General features: G+C 36.0%; 1 protein-coding gene across 2 annotated transcripts in view; it reads left to right on the plus strand.

The window, feature by feature from the left end:
• Nucleotides 1-408: 408 nt before the first annotated feature.
• Nucleotides 409-13,456, plus strand: part of LOC125662638 (leucine-rich repeat-containing protein 15-like) — an 18,367-nt gene continuing 5,319 nt past the window's right edge. The window contains exons 1-8 of one of the 2 annotated variants that reach the window (XM_056146210.1): nucleotides 409-618; nucleotides 1,890-1,958; nucleotides 3,087-3,158; nucleotides 5,195-5,266; nucleotides 5,961-6,032; nucleotides 7,042-7,110; nucleotides 8,759-8,934; nucleotides 10,421-10,579. In XM_056146210.1, the coding sequence (XP_056002185.1) occupies nucleotides 440-618; nucleotides 1,890-1,958; nucleotides 3,087-3,158; nucleotides 5,195-5,266; nucleotides 5,961-6,032; nucleotides 7,042-7,110; nucleotides 8,759-8,934; nucleotides 10,421-10,579 (868 nt within the window). In that variant the 5' untranslated portion in view covers nucleotides 409-439. The remainder of the gene's footprint in view (nucleotides 619-1,889; nucleotides 1,959-3,086; nucleotides 3,159-5,194; nucleotides 5,267-5,960; nucleotides 6,033-7,041; nucleotides 7,111-8,758; nucleotides 8,935-10,420; nucleotides 10,580-13,456) is intronic. The other variant, XM_048894923.2, reaches the window with a different exon arrangement.

Consider the following 13,456-nt stretch of genomic DNA (forward strand, 5'->3'; position numbering starts at 1 on the left):
GAAAATCAATAGACGCACTTCCAAGAAATCGCGTTCACAACAGTTGTAAGATATACAGAGAGAGAGAGAGAGAGAGAGAGAGAGAGAGTTCGAGAGAGAGAGAGAGAGTTCATAAAGACGCGGGTTGCATCGAAAAATTGAGGTTTTTAAATAACAAAAAGTGCAGTGGCCTTCTCTCTCTTTCTCTTTTTTTCTTTCTCTCACTATTTATAATTTGACACAGTTTAGGATTATTGGGAACTGCTTGTTACACAGTAATACAAAAAGAGTGTAAAATAACAAATTCGATGAATGCGGTTGCATGCTGACACAGTTTACTACATGAGATCAAGTACAATTAGGTCAGAATGTTAAGAGGGATACTTTAGTCCTTGCATTAACCAGGAAGAACTGTTTCTATTTAGATTAGCAGCACTCTCCTTCACATAGATATGTAGTAATGGCGCGGCTGCTGGTGTGGTTGTCTGTCTTACTCTCCGTGCTTTACAGCCAGGGAACGGGCACCTGTCCTGTCCAGTGTAGATGTTGGAAGACTACCTGTAATGAAGCTCTTGTATATTGTTATTATAGAGGACTGCACGGATTACCGACCAACATCCCCACGGACACTTGCATACTGTAAGTTAATCTTCTAAACCTCCCACAGACAAAATCAAAATACACATGTCGCATAACAATTTAAATACAAGAAAATGAAAAATAAGAGGGGTAATCATCCTATAAACCTCTTTCGTTCAACCTCGATTACTCGATTTTATTTTATTATTATTATGGGGGGGGGGGGGGGCGTTGTAGCAATATACAGGGTCTGGATTCATAAAGCTAAGAAAAAACTTGAGTATCAATTCACAAAAGTGAAGCACCGTTTGTAGCTAAATAGAGTTCTTCTTATGTTGAAAGTAATTTCAGAAACAAAACTTGCACCATGTTTCATATCACAATGCAATCCAATCTAATTAAGATTAGATCCTATGATCCGCTCATCTACTATCGCTACATCATAGGATCAAATTTCAATTAGATTGCATGCAAGCGAAAGAGAATCTGTTTCATCTCTTTCTCTCTCTTCCTATCCGTCAACAATTATGATTGCTTTATTATTACAATGCGCCTTATTTATATTACATTTACTATCTTAATGTGGTATTGTTAGTGTAAACGTAATTTGAATTGAACTCAACTTTGCGATTTACTGTACAGGTTTATTACCTCTATTTTGTTGTGAAAATAAGCTATTATAATAGTTTTGTAGGTAACTTTAACCCCAGTAACTAATAATATTAAAACTAAAATTAAGAATTTATCAAAATAATTATTTCGGTTCTATTGAATATATATATATATATATATATATATATATATATATATATATATATATATAATCCAAATAGAAAGAGTTGATATCACACAGTCAATATATTTAAATATATTTTGGAACTGTATATTTTCCTGCTTTTTTATTGAATTATATATATATATATACATGTATATAGCAGTATACAGAAATCAGTATGTGCACGGGAAGACAATGCTGTAAATTTGCGTCCTTCAGAGTCTCTGGATAGGTTTTCTAACACAAATATTTTATAAACCTTATTTTTCTCTGGCATTGAAATAGTAAATCACAAGTTTGCAACAAAAATTTTCGACACAAAAAATGACAGCTAGTATTGCTTTAAATGTTAGGAAAGCAAGCAATTCAAAATGGCGATTTTGTTGAAAACATCTACAATATAGATGGAATCGTTACATTATTTCAACTACATTCGTGGGTAGTTGTATATACAATTATCTAGGTGTTTACGTTAGAGTTTTAAATTCAATACATTGCTAAGGACTCCTACAATCTGTGATGATTTCGGGTTAATCAAGATATCTTTATTATTCAGAAACCTGGGACTGAATGACCTAACGTTACACTACGGGATCTTTGACACCTTAGTGAATTTACGTGAACTGTGAGTATCTCCATATGCTGAAATTAGATTTTTTTCCTTTTATGACAATCGAACAGTATCTTCACATTGAGATTGATTTTCGGAAATATGTAATCAAGAACCCTCCGTTATCTTTAAAATATCATAGTTTATTTTGTCTCGTGGGGATCCGGGTTAGAATACGTCCTCAGTACCCCTTGCTTGTTGCAAGAGGGGACTAAATGGGACGGATGAAACTACAAAAAACGGGAAGTCCGTGTCACAGAAGGTGTGGCACAATAAAGATCCCTCCTTGCTCAAAGGCTGTAAGCGCCGAGCAAAGTCTTAAATTTTGCGGCCCTAAACCGGCATTCAATGACAGTTATCGTTGGTTGGATAATGTTTAACGTCCCACTCGAAAATTTTTCACCCAAATGGAGACCATTACCGGTGAAAAGCTGCAAAACATAGGACTATGCTCGGCGCTCACAGCCTTTGAGCAGGGAAGGGATTTTTATCTGTAACTTGTTATGGCAAAGCAATGTACCAAATATGAAATAAATATATGCTAAAACAGAGAGAGAAAAAAGTGCGGGAAACTGATTTGCTGGACTGATGGACATTTATTACTTTAAAATATATTGAGAATCATAAGAAAAGATACCCACCGTCACCCCTTTAACCATCCTGCTGTGTATATTTTACATGTTGTCATTTGGCTATAGTTGTGGCCTATTGTTTATTGCCACCTTATTTTTCATCATAGTGATTGTAATTTTCACACTATATCTTAACATGTAACTTTGGGAGATCCTAAACCAAGTCTATGTACAATTTGATAAGACAAAAGGATATCCCTAATTGTTTATCTTGATATCTTCTTGTCATTAATAAATGACAGTTTTACAACTACTATAATTACTTGTGTGTTGAGATGAAATATAACTAGCTGCGGGAAACATGTTTTTACTTCTAGATTTATCATATAGAAGGCATAAAATATATTGAGAATGTTTTATATATGTTTGTGGAACATCTCTAATGGCCCAATTCAGTTAAAGCTTCTTTTGAATACATTTGAAAAGTTTTGCTTCCCAGCACACCCTTCCCACGCAAAATATCTCGTACATGACATTGCACTTTAACAATTCGGTGTTCTTTTTTATCCAGATACTTGGAAAACAATGAACTAACATGGTTACCGTACGGGGTCTTTGACGCTTTGGTGAATTTACAGGGGCTGTAAGTATCTCTCAATGAATCCCGAGGGGATCTGGGTTACAATAGGTCATCAGTATCCCTTGCTTGTCGTAAATGGAGAGTTGGACAAACACGGATTCTCGAATATATGCCTAGGAGGAGTAAGCATCCCCTGTTGACCGGTCACACCCGCCGTGAGCCTTATATCTTGATCAGGTAAACGGAGTTATACGTTGTTAAAATCAGTGTGTCAAGAACGGCCTAACAATTGATATGAAACAAGTCAGACAACATTTGATCCAATGATAGGTTGTACTGGCAAACTAGATTGTTATAACGACCATAGAGTTTGCGAAATGCTCATTTTATGCTCTTCAATATCAAATCAGTTGAGAGATATAAACAATAGATGCAGGTGACAATGGAACATTGCTACATAGATATGGGAAATTGACGATGGAGAAGCTGAAATCATCCCTTTCGTCATAAAGTTGAGTTGTTAGTTTGCTGTTAATATGTATTTCCAATAAAATGACTAATTATGAACCAGACGGGGGGGGGGGGGGGGGGGGGGGGGGTCCTTTAGTGTCCTATATTTTATGATTAAATGTGGTTTAGATATTGTCATTTTATCTAGTTGCAAATACCATCAGAGGGAAATCTCTTTCAGTTTCTTATGATTGTTTCACAAAAAATATCTTCTGCTCAAGAAACGAATCATGACCTGGTTGTAGTTTGAATTTTGATTTTATCATCGATTTTGCAAAAGATTGAACTATTTGGGTAGTGTAGTATTTATTCATGATGTGGATAGCAATACCCCTAATAATATAGAAGTCATATCTATTGACTAAATCAATTAAATACAAATTTCCTGACTATAATTGAATAACCTTTGTTTTCATAAACATTGTTGAAGGGATATTTATAGCATCATAAATTGATCAGATCGACTTCGCTAATCTATTGAACGTTATGAGAATCTAATTTATCATTACTACCTGTCAATGGGTCAAATGCTCTCTGTCGTGTTTCATACCAAATTTTAGATCGTTCGTTACACAATGCTTTGGATTACGGTTTATTCCGTTTACCTGATAAAGATATAGGGCTCACGGTGGATGTGACCGATAGAGAGGGGATGTTTACTTTATCTAGGCATATGACACCCACCACTGGTATATCCAGGGGTCCGTGTTTGACCTACTCTTAATTTTGTATTCCTGATAGGGGTTAAGAGATTGATCACTGTTTGATACCTTCACCTTTTAAAAAAGACTGTCGGCTGAGAGGTAGTTGGCCACCTTGCTCCTAGGTGGCGGTAAATGACTAAGTCCGATTGACGGGCTGGAGGCAAAGGTCGCTGGTCGTCGTCGGTAAAGAAGGTACATCCGAGGAGCAACCGAGTGGTCAAAGTCGCTTCTCACTGTCTGTTCTCCGTGAAGACTGTCGACCAAGGAGCACGGCGGCCGTCCCGCTTATCGGCGACTTGCCTGCTGCTCGGCGGCAATAAAACGAAAGGTGAAGACAACGAACAACGACCAATCCCACATCTCATATAAACAATACAAAATAGAGAGCTGTGGAAACATAAACTCCCCGGATACAGCGGCAAGCTAGATCGCCACGATAACCATGATAGAACTCGCGAACACCGACCCCAATCGAGGCTCCCGAAACCCTGGTAACCCTGGTAACACCGACCTGTTTGTCAGCATCCCGTCCCAACGAGGAAGACCAAAGAGAGGGCCGATGGGCAATAGTCGCTGCTCGCAGCGAGTCCTCAGCAAAGACTTTCTGCCAAGTAGCAGGGCGGTCCGTGCAGGAAAAGACCCTTTATGCATACCACAACATTTGAAGAGTTGTTATCATTACCTATTTTCTTCATTTATCAATGAGATTAGTATTCCGTTCCCTTGGTGATGGGTAAATATTTAACTCTGATGTCAGAAATCATTCGATGATCATTCTGGCAGGAATTATCAAAACCAAGGTTATGCTATAGAGCTTGAAGAATTTTGTTTATTGTAATAAATTGTTGATGAATTCATGTTGATCAAACTATATTCGTTATGCAGAAACCTGGCGAACAATCAGATAACAACATTACCGAATGGGATATTTGACGCACTGCCGAATCTACAGCGACTGTAAGTATCTCTATATATTTACAGTTACTGAATCTTTTCTCTTATATTTCTTTTGAAATTGACAATGCTTTCATCGTGGAATAAATGTATGTTTGATGCAAACTAGGCCGATCCAGTTTTCTAATATCACTTGTCTGCAAAATCAATACCAAATATGAAGTGTCATCAAGGTTAAAGGATACATTGGCTGTTCCGTTTAACGTAACAAATGGGCCAACCATATGTTAATTTAGATCTTAATTTTATTTTATATTCGACATATGAATGAAAGTTATCATTGTTAATAGATAAAATGTCGTCGATATATCTAAATGTAGAATTGAAGGCCACAGCAAGACATATTTTTTCTTCTCACGTAGAATTATTTGAATAAATTTTGCTTCATAGGAATATAAAAACAGGTCAGCTAACAAAGGAGCACAATTCGTGCCCATGGGAATTCCAACAGACTGTTGGAAAATCTGATCACCAAAGACCACGATGAGGAACTCCAGCATATTTTTTTTAATTTAACTTCAGAGTACTTGTGTATGAAATCATAATTATCCACCATCGGGTCACGATATTGCTTGTGGCATTTTTATATTGAAGCCAAGATCACTATATAGAGTTTGTAATATTTTATTTATTGTAACATATTTACAAAATTCACAGTTGATGAATTCGGGTTAATCAAAATATCTTTATTATTCAGAAAACTGGACAGAAATGAGATAGTAACGTTACCGAATGGGATATTTGACGCCTTGACGAATCTACAACAACTGTGAGTATCTATATAAGCATTGTACACGTGCGTACTGGAATGGTAACTAATTATTATAGGAGTATCGAGAGTGTCTTTATAGGAAAGATGTGATCGAGATCCTTTTAAAACGTGACGCCATGTTTCATATCACGTGTAAGTGATGCAAATCAAATGCCTTCATCTTTCTCTGTCTTCCTGAGAGGTGAAGATAACGGACAGTGATCGATATCATAAGTTAACTCCTATATGGAATACAAAATAGATAGTTGGGCAAACACGAACCCCTGGACACACCAGAGGTAGGATCAGGCGCTTATTGTTTATGTGAGGTTGATCACTGTTCTTATCTTCACATCTCATAATAACGTTTACGTCAACTTACTTTAATTATAGAAGAAAATGTCATTTTTTTTAAAAAGTAATTTAACGCAAAATTAAATCTATATAGATCACCCATGCATATATCCTTTCATTTAAAAAAATACTTAAAAGTAAGCTTAAATCGTTTTGCATTGAATATAGTTTTACTTTCCCTTACTTCTACCAATAAAAAAAATACTATTCTTAATTCAAAGTATCCCATCCACAAAACACCCATTTTTCTAGAATTGTTTTGCAATACTTAACACATGAAAGGTAAAGTTTACATACATAATGATTAGCACAGACCAAAACAAAAACAGAATTTTCGAATTTGATAACCAGACATGTATAAGAAAGATCTGTCATTGATTATTTCTAAAGAAACAAAATTAATAGTATGTCTAAAGAAATATAAAATTCAGGGTGTTCAGATATATGAGGGGAACAGTTTACTAAATCTTTACAAGTGGAAATAACTCATGAAAATTCAATTCACTTCAACTTGATCTAGAAATCGTCTATTTTCTTCACTATCTTTGGCCAACTAAAGTTTAAACATTTTGTTTTCACAAAAACACTAGTGCTAGAACTATTGAATAAGCCTTTGGAAATGGAAATCCAGTTTTGATAATTCGATGTTAATTTTACTATCTTTCTGATTTAGATATCTGGAATATAATCAAATAACCACAATACAGAAGGCGACGTTTGGTGGATTGGTGAATGTAACAATGTAAGCGCTTTTTGTTAGCTTCTTTGACATATGCACGATCTGTGTCGCTCATTATAATTATAGACCATGCATGACATTCTGATACAAAAGACATTATATTTAAGTTTTGTTCCATTCGATATTAAAGTGCTTGCCCTTCTCTTAAATTCGCATAATTTATAGGAGTTATAAGATTGTTCAATATTGATATGGCATACGGATCTCAACAAATGAATTCAGTATATGAATATAGGCAATAACTGTTGTATAATGTTACTAAATCTGTGTTCTTAGTTAAACGTCTCCTTTTTATACTTATCTTACTTATACTTATAAGAATTTACAAAAATCTGCTGTGACAAAACATTTATACTACAGGTTCAACAGTAAGCATTTAAAATTCCATTCCGTAAATAAATGGGTTATGACAGTTCTCGTTATAGGCATTTTTAGACTGTGGCTAATTATAACCACTGTCTTATTCTATCGCGTCAGTGGGCATTACTGTATATACAGCATTTTGCAAATTCTATGGTCATTATAACGATCTAGTTCGCCAATACAATCCATCATTGGTTACATGCTGTCTGACGTGTTTCACGCCGATTGTTAGACCGTTCTTGGCACACTGATTTTGACAACGGATAACTCCGTTTACCTGATTAAGATATATGGCTCACGACGGGTGTGACCGGTCGACAGGGGATACTTACTCCTATTATACACGTGATCCCACCTCTAGTATGTCCAGGGATCCGTGTTTGCTCTGTTTTCAAACTCTCTAGTTTGTATTGATTATAGGAGTTATGAGATTAATTCCTGTTCGTTATTTTCACCTTTCATGAATTTCTTTCCAATGATTTGTACGTTGAATATATATGAATGATAACAAAATAGAATTTTATAGATTTGTTATGTTTTTCATATAATGAAACAATTATTGACAGTGTTTTCGGGCAAAATTCATAATTTTATTTCCCAAGCGACGAAATATTGCCCGACGCGGAGCGGAGTTAACATTACCGATGGGATTAAAATGTTTCCTCATTACGTGGACTGTATTCTGACGTGTTTCATACAATTGTTTTTATTTAGACCGTTCTTTACATACTAATTTTGACTGCGGATTACTCCGATTACCTGGTCAAGACGTGTGCGGACGGTGGGGAATACTCGCTCCTTTTTATTCCCGAGGGGATCCGGGTTAGAATAGGTCCTCAGTACCCCTTGCCTGTCGTAGAAGGCGACTAAATGGGACGGACCTTCGGATGAGACCGCAAACACTGAGCTCCCGTGTCACAGCAGGTGTGGCACGATAAAGATCCCTCCCTGCTCGATGGCCATAAGCGTCGAGCATAGGCCTAAATTTCGCAGCCCTTCACCAGCAGTGGTGACGTCTCCATATAAGTGAAATATTCTCGAGTGGGACGTTAAACAATATTCAATCAATCACTCCTTTTTACCTGATCCTGGTATGTCCAGGGGTTCATGTTTGCCTTTCTCTTAATTTTGAATTTGAAATTGATTATTATAATAGCTTGTTTATCGCCTTAGGTTGTTTTTTTTCGAATACAGGGTATAATTTGTTTGATACTCTTACTGTTTCCCATTGCCAGTATCGGTCACAATGTTTGTCGCTTTTATCTTTACATGATTTCTGCCTTTTTAGTGCAATAGAAGATAATCCTCTGCATTGCGATTGTCAATTAGTCGCCCTCCTCAGGTTTGCTGAATCGCGAAACATTCAGTTAGGGCATGTCTTCATACCGTCGTGTCAGAGCCCTTCCAATCTGAAAGGAACACTGTTGAAGGACGGGGTATTTGAGGATATGGATTGTGATTCAGGTAAAGTTTTTGTGGCTGTCGATACTCCTCAGTGGTTATTTCCATAATAAAAAATTGCATTATTTTCAATACAGTGCAGCTATTTCATGAGTAAGAATACAAGTTGTATCACCTATATATACACAGTTTTGCTCATTCAGAAATATTTGAGAGAAAAATTATATAGTTTTAAAATTTGCATCTTAATTGTAAGATTTTTTGCGAAGAGGGTCATTGGTCTCTGAGACATTTTTTGTTGATATATCAATCGGTCCACTACAATGTAATACATTGCATTGTATATCTACACTAGATGTGTATAGTACAGGTACATGTGTCATTATATAGCGACAGTAAGGTACTTTTTAATGTGTCAACACCCCATCTCGTGTTGCTATCCATTGATATAAATGTATTCGGCAAACATCGTGGACTGGTAGGATATATAAAAACCAGATAGGATAAATAGGATTTCATGACGTTATGTGATTAATTTGAAATTAATTTTGCTAAATGAACATTACAAAATACACTTCTTCGCGGTGTTTTTCTATGTTTCGTCTGCATGCGTATGCGAAAAGCGCCAAATGAAAGGGAATTTATCAAAATAATTGGCATTTAACAATACAATGAAAGAAATGAATGTACATGTACAAAGTATGAAATTTTGAACCCCCCCCCCAGAAAAAAACCAAATCTGATATTTCGAATAGATGTTGGTAAACTGTGAACATTTTGCATTGAATATAGAATATATTATGTACTTTACTGTGAAAATGTCCCCTCCCTTGTCGCGATATTCATTTAATGAAATGCAGGTAATCAAAAGCATCGATACAAAATAATCCCCTATTATCTATGATGAAAGGTGCGAGGGAGTGTATCCTTGCATGCAAATACTTGTTACTGATAATGCCATATTGTCATTAATATTTCGTATAGACTGTGACGTCATACCCTAAACGAGAATTTTGTCGATATCTTCGTAAGTGATTTCATACAATGGAAAGGCTAATATATCCTCATAAAATGTCTTTAATTAATTAAAATATCTAAAATAAATCAATAACACTGTAAACATTCAATGCATTGTGGCAGTGTTTAAGAATCAACTGGTGTGTGCTCTGTTATAAAACATCCACTTAATACTGATGTGTTGATTGGTTGATTATGGTTTTACGCTGTTTTGGCAATATTTCAGCCATTTTACGGAAATACTGATTGGATGATCTGTGTAAAGGCAACGACTGAATCGCATCGCCTTCCATTATTCATCTCCGCATTTTCATTCATCTCTCATAGTTAACAACACAGAATCACATACATTGTATTTATGAAAATTGGAAGACACCATCTACACTATAAATCAAGAATATAAAACGTTTAAAAATGAATTTCCTTGCACCGAAACGATTTATTGCAATAACTTTAGAAGCAATTCCCGATGCATTGCTGGTGCTATGAATGCAATATAAAAGAGATTTATCATAATGCACTTTCTTTTCAGATTCCACCGTTCGTACAGACGCCGGTTCTACACGTATAGAGATCTTCACCATTGCTGAAGACACCCACACTACCCGTCCAGACATCGACACTACCTCTGCCCGTCCAGACTCAAACACTACAGGAACTAGGAGTGTTACAGAAGTCACAAAAGTAATCAGTATTAATTCCTTTCTACCGTACATCTGATAATTCTTCACACATTGATAAAAATATATATTGCGACAACAACCATAGACTAAGAATAAGGATATTGGACGCGAAAGCCTAGTGGTTAAAACATCCGCTTTACAACCGGAAGTCGTCATGCTTGGTCTCAACTGCCGCGATATGCATAAGACATTTAACATAATAATTATGTAGTAACTGCAACTTCGCATTAGAAGTTGAAAATCGCCGGTCTTTATATTAGACATTAAAATAAGAAGCTACGTGTAACATACAAAGACAAGCGCAGATTCAGAAGTGTACGTTGTTTTACGTCCCATTCAACATGTTTTCATCTTTGTAAAGACATCGTCATCGTTGGGTGAACTGCCGCAGATCGTGATCTGTATATTACACTTAGACTGTTGCGGTGATTTGTTTATCATGCTAACGCCAACCGTGACTTTGAACATTTGTTGGACATATCCGAAAGTCACGTGACTTTCACTTCTATTGGCGGGCGAACGGAGAAGGAATAGTTACTAACCAATGGTTTACGTCTGAGGTTTGACGCGATGTAAGAATGGAGAACTGAACAATAAATATATCGATTGATAAGCTCCCTTACTTCTAAGTTATATTACAAGTCAGACGATTTTGATATGATTTGTTACTACATATTCCTTTGTTCTTTTGGTTTTTCCGTTACCATGCATACATAATTTACATGAAAAAGTAAAAATCACCGAAAGTGATTGATCGCAATGACATAATGACTATACAGAATACAAAAATTAGGAGTATAGGGTAAAAGTAGAGTCCTGGACACGCCAGAGAAGGAGTCAGGTGCCTAGGAGGATTACACATCCCCTGTTGACCGGTTACATGTACACCCGCCTTTGTATTGATCAAGTAAATGGAGCAATCGGTAGTAAAAATCAGTATTTCGAGAATGTCCCAAAAATTACTATAGGCCAGTCACACAGCATTAGACATAACGACATGTTGAATTTACAAAAAAGATCATTTAATTAACTTAGAATTTGCGAAATGCTGACTTCAAATGATACTGTTGAAATCTGTGTGACATTAACTTTTTTTTTTTGGCAACTTGCCTCGTCGACTTAAAAATGTTGGTCTTTGAACATATTTATTTGATCAAATCAAAAGGATTGGGGACAAAGATTTATCAGTCCCCCCCCCCCCCCCCCCCCCTGTTATCTTCGGTAATTTCGCAGTGTAATTTCATAAAAGTGTTTGAAACGGAATGACTTTGGTTTGAACTTTTTCGCAACTTCAACGTATAATAAGATAGATGCAGTAAAACAGGCTCATAGAGAAGTTCCTAGCACGAACAATCTTATTCATTGCAAACGTAACTCCATGGAAAGGAAAGATAGCGAACAGTGATCAATTTCATAATTCCTATAAAGAATACAAAATAGAGAGTTGGGCAAAGACGGACCCCTTGATATACCAGAAGTGGGGTCGGGTGGCTAGGGGGATAAGCATCTCCTGTCAACCGGTCACATTCGACGTCAGCCCTGTATCTTGATCAGGTAAATGGAGTAATCCGTAGTCGGAATCAGTGTGCCAAGAACGACCTAACAATTGGCATGAAACATATTTTGACCTAATATATTCAAGAACATCATATTACGTTTTAAAACTACATGGAATGAAAATTACTTCTCACTGTAAACTTGCCTTCGGGATATGTGTGTTCCCTATAGCCATGTTGTAATGTATTTTACATTATATCAGCATGGATAAGTATTGTGTATACTTCAACCATGACACGTGATCTGTCTCACATTACTCTGGTTGGTTTTTGTATGTTATCTACCAAGCAATAGCAACGTTTTTACAAATTCGGAATCGATGCATATATTTTGGGCTAGCATATATTGTTTACATTTTGGAGAATTTAAGATGGTTTTCGTCAATGAAAGCTACTGTGAAGTTTCATCCTAGAATGGATTATTCTTTTCTCAAAATCTGTCATGTTCTTTACATTGACCGACTGGGGCAGCTTCTAAATATCTTTTTATTGCGAAATATTGTTTTCCAAAACCGTTCATATGTGATTTAATGATGTACGCTTCTGAAAATTACTGTAACAAGCCACATGTAGCACAATGATACAAGAGGCTCATGGGCCTAGAATCGCTCTTCTGATACATTGTAGAACAGGCAAAAATTCTCACTAACCAAGATTCGTCAATTAACAAGGTTTTAAAGACCTATCACATGATAGTGTATGAAGGGGATGTCATACAATACACTATTAGATAAGGCAATCAACATAATTACAAAATGAAGTTACTTAACCTACGTGCTTATCTGGGTAGTACATATTTCTCTTCTACATGAATTTTTTCAAAGGACATAGAGACGGTTGGGGTGCTAAATACCGAATTTACTATGCATACAATTAGAACAACGGGATCGCATTGTATATTGACTCAAGACCCATCAACTGACAAAGTTTAATGATTGTAAGTCAAATAGTATCTGAAATATTCAAATATAGCCGTCAAAATCTAAAACTAGGTCACGATGACATACTTTCTAGTCAACACACTCTGAAGACTCAACATGCATCAACTGACAAAGTTTGATAATTGTAAGTCAAATAGTATCTGAAATATTAAAATATAGCCGTCAAATTCCAAAAGTAGGTCACGGTGACCTACGTTTTGGTCAACAAACTATGAAAACTCAAGATGCATCAACGGACAAAGTTTAATGATCCTAGCTTTCATAGTGTCCTAAATATGCATCTAAAATTGAAAATGTGAAATATGAATGTCTGCAAAATTTAAAAAGTAGGTCATCGTGACCTACTTTTTTATAGATATGTTTCGAGGCCTCTAGACGCATATACTTA

The sequence above is a fragment of the Ostrea edulis genome, chromosome 8, assembly GCF_947568905.1.
Source record: "Ostrea edulis chromosome 8, xbOstEdul1.1, whole genome shotgun sequence".
Classification (NCBI taxonomy): Eukaryota; Metazoa; Mollusca; class Bivalvia; order Ostreida; family Ostreidae; genus Ostrea; species Ostrea edulis.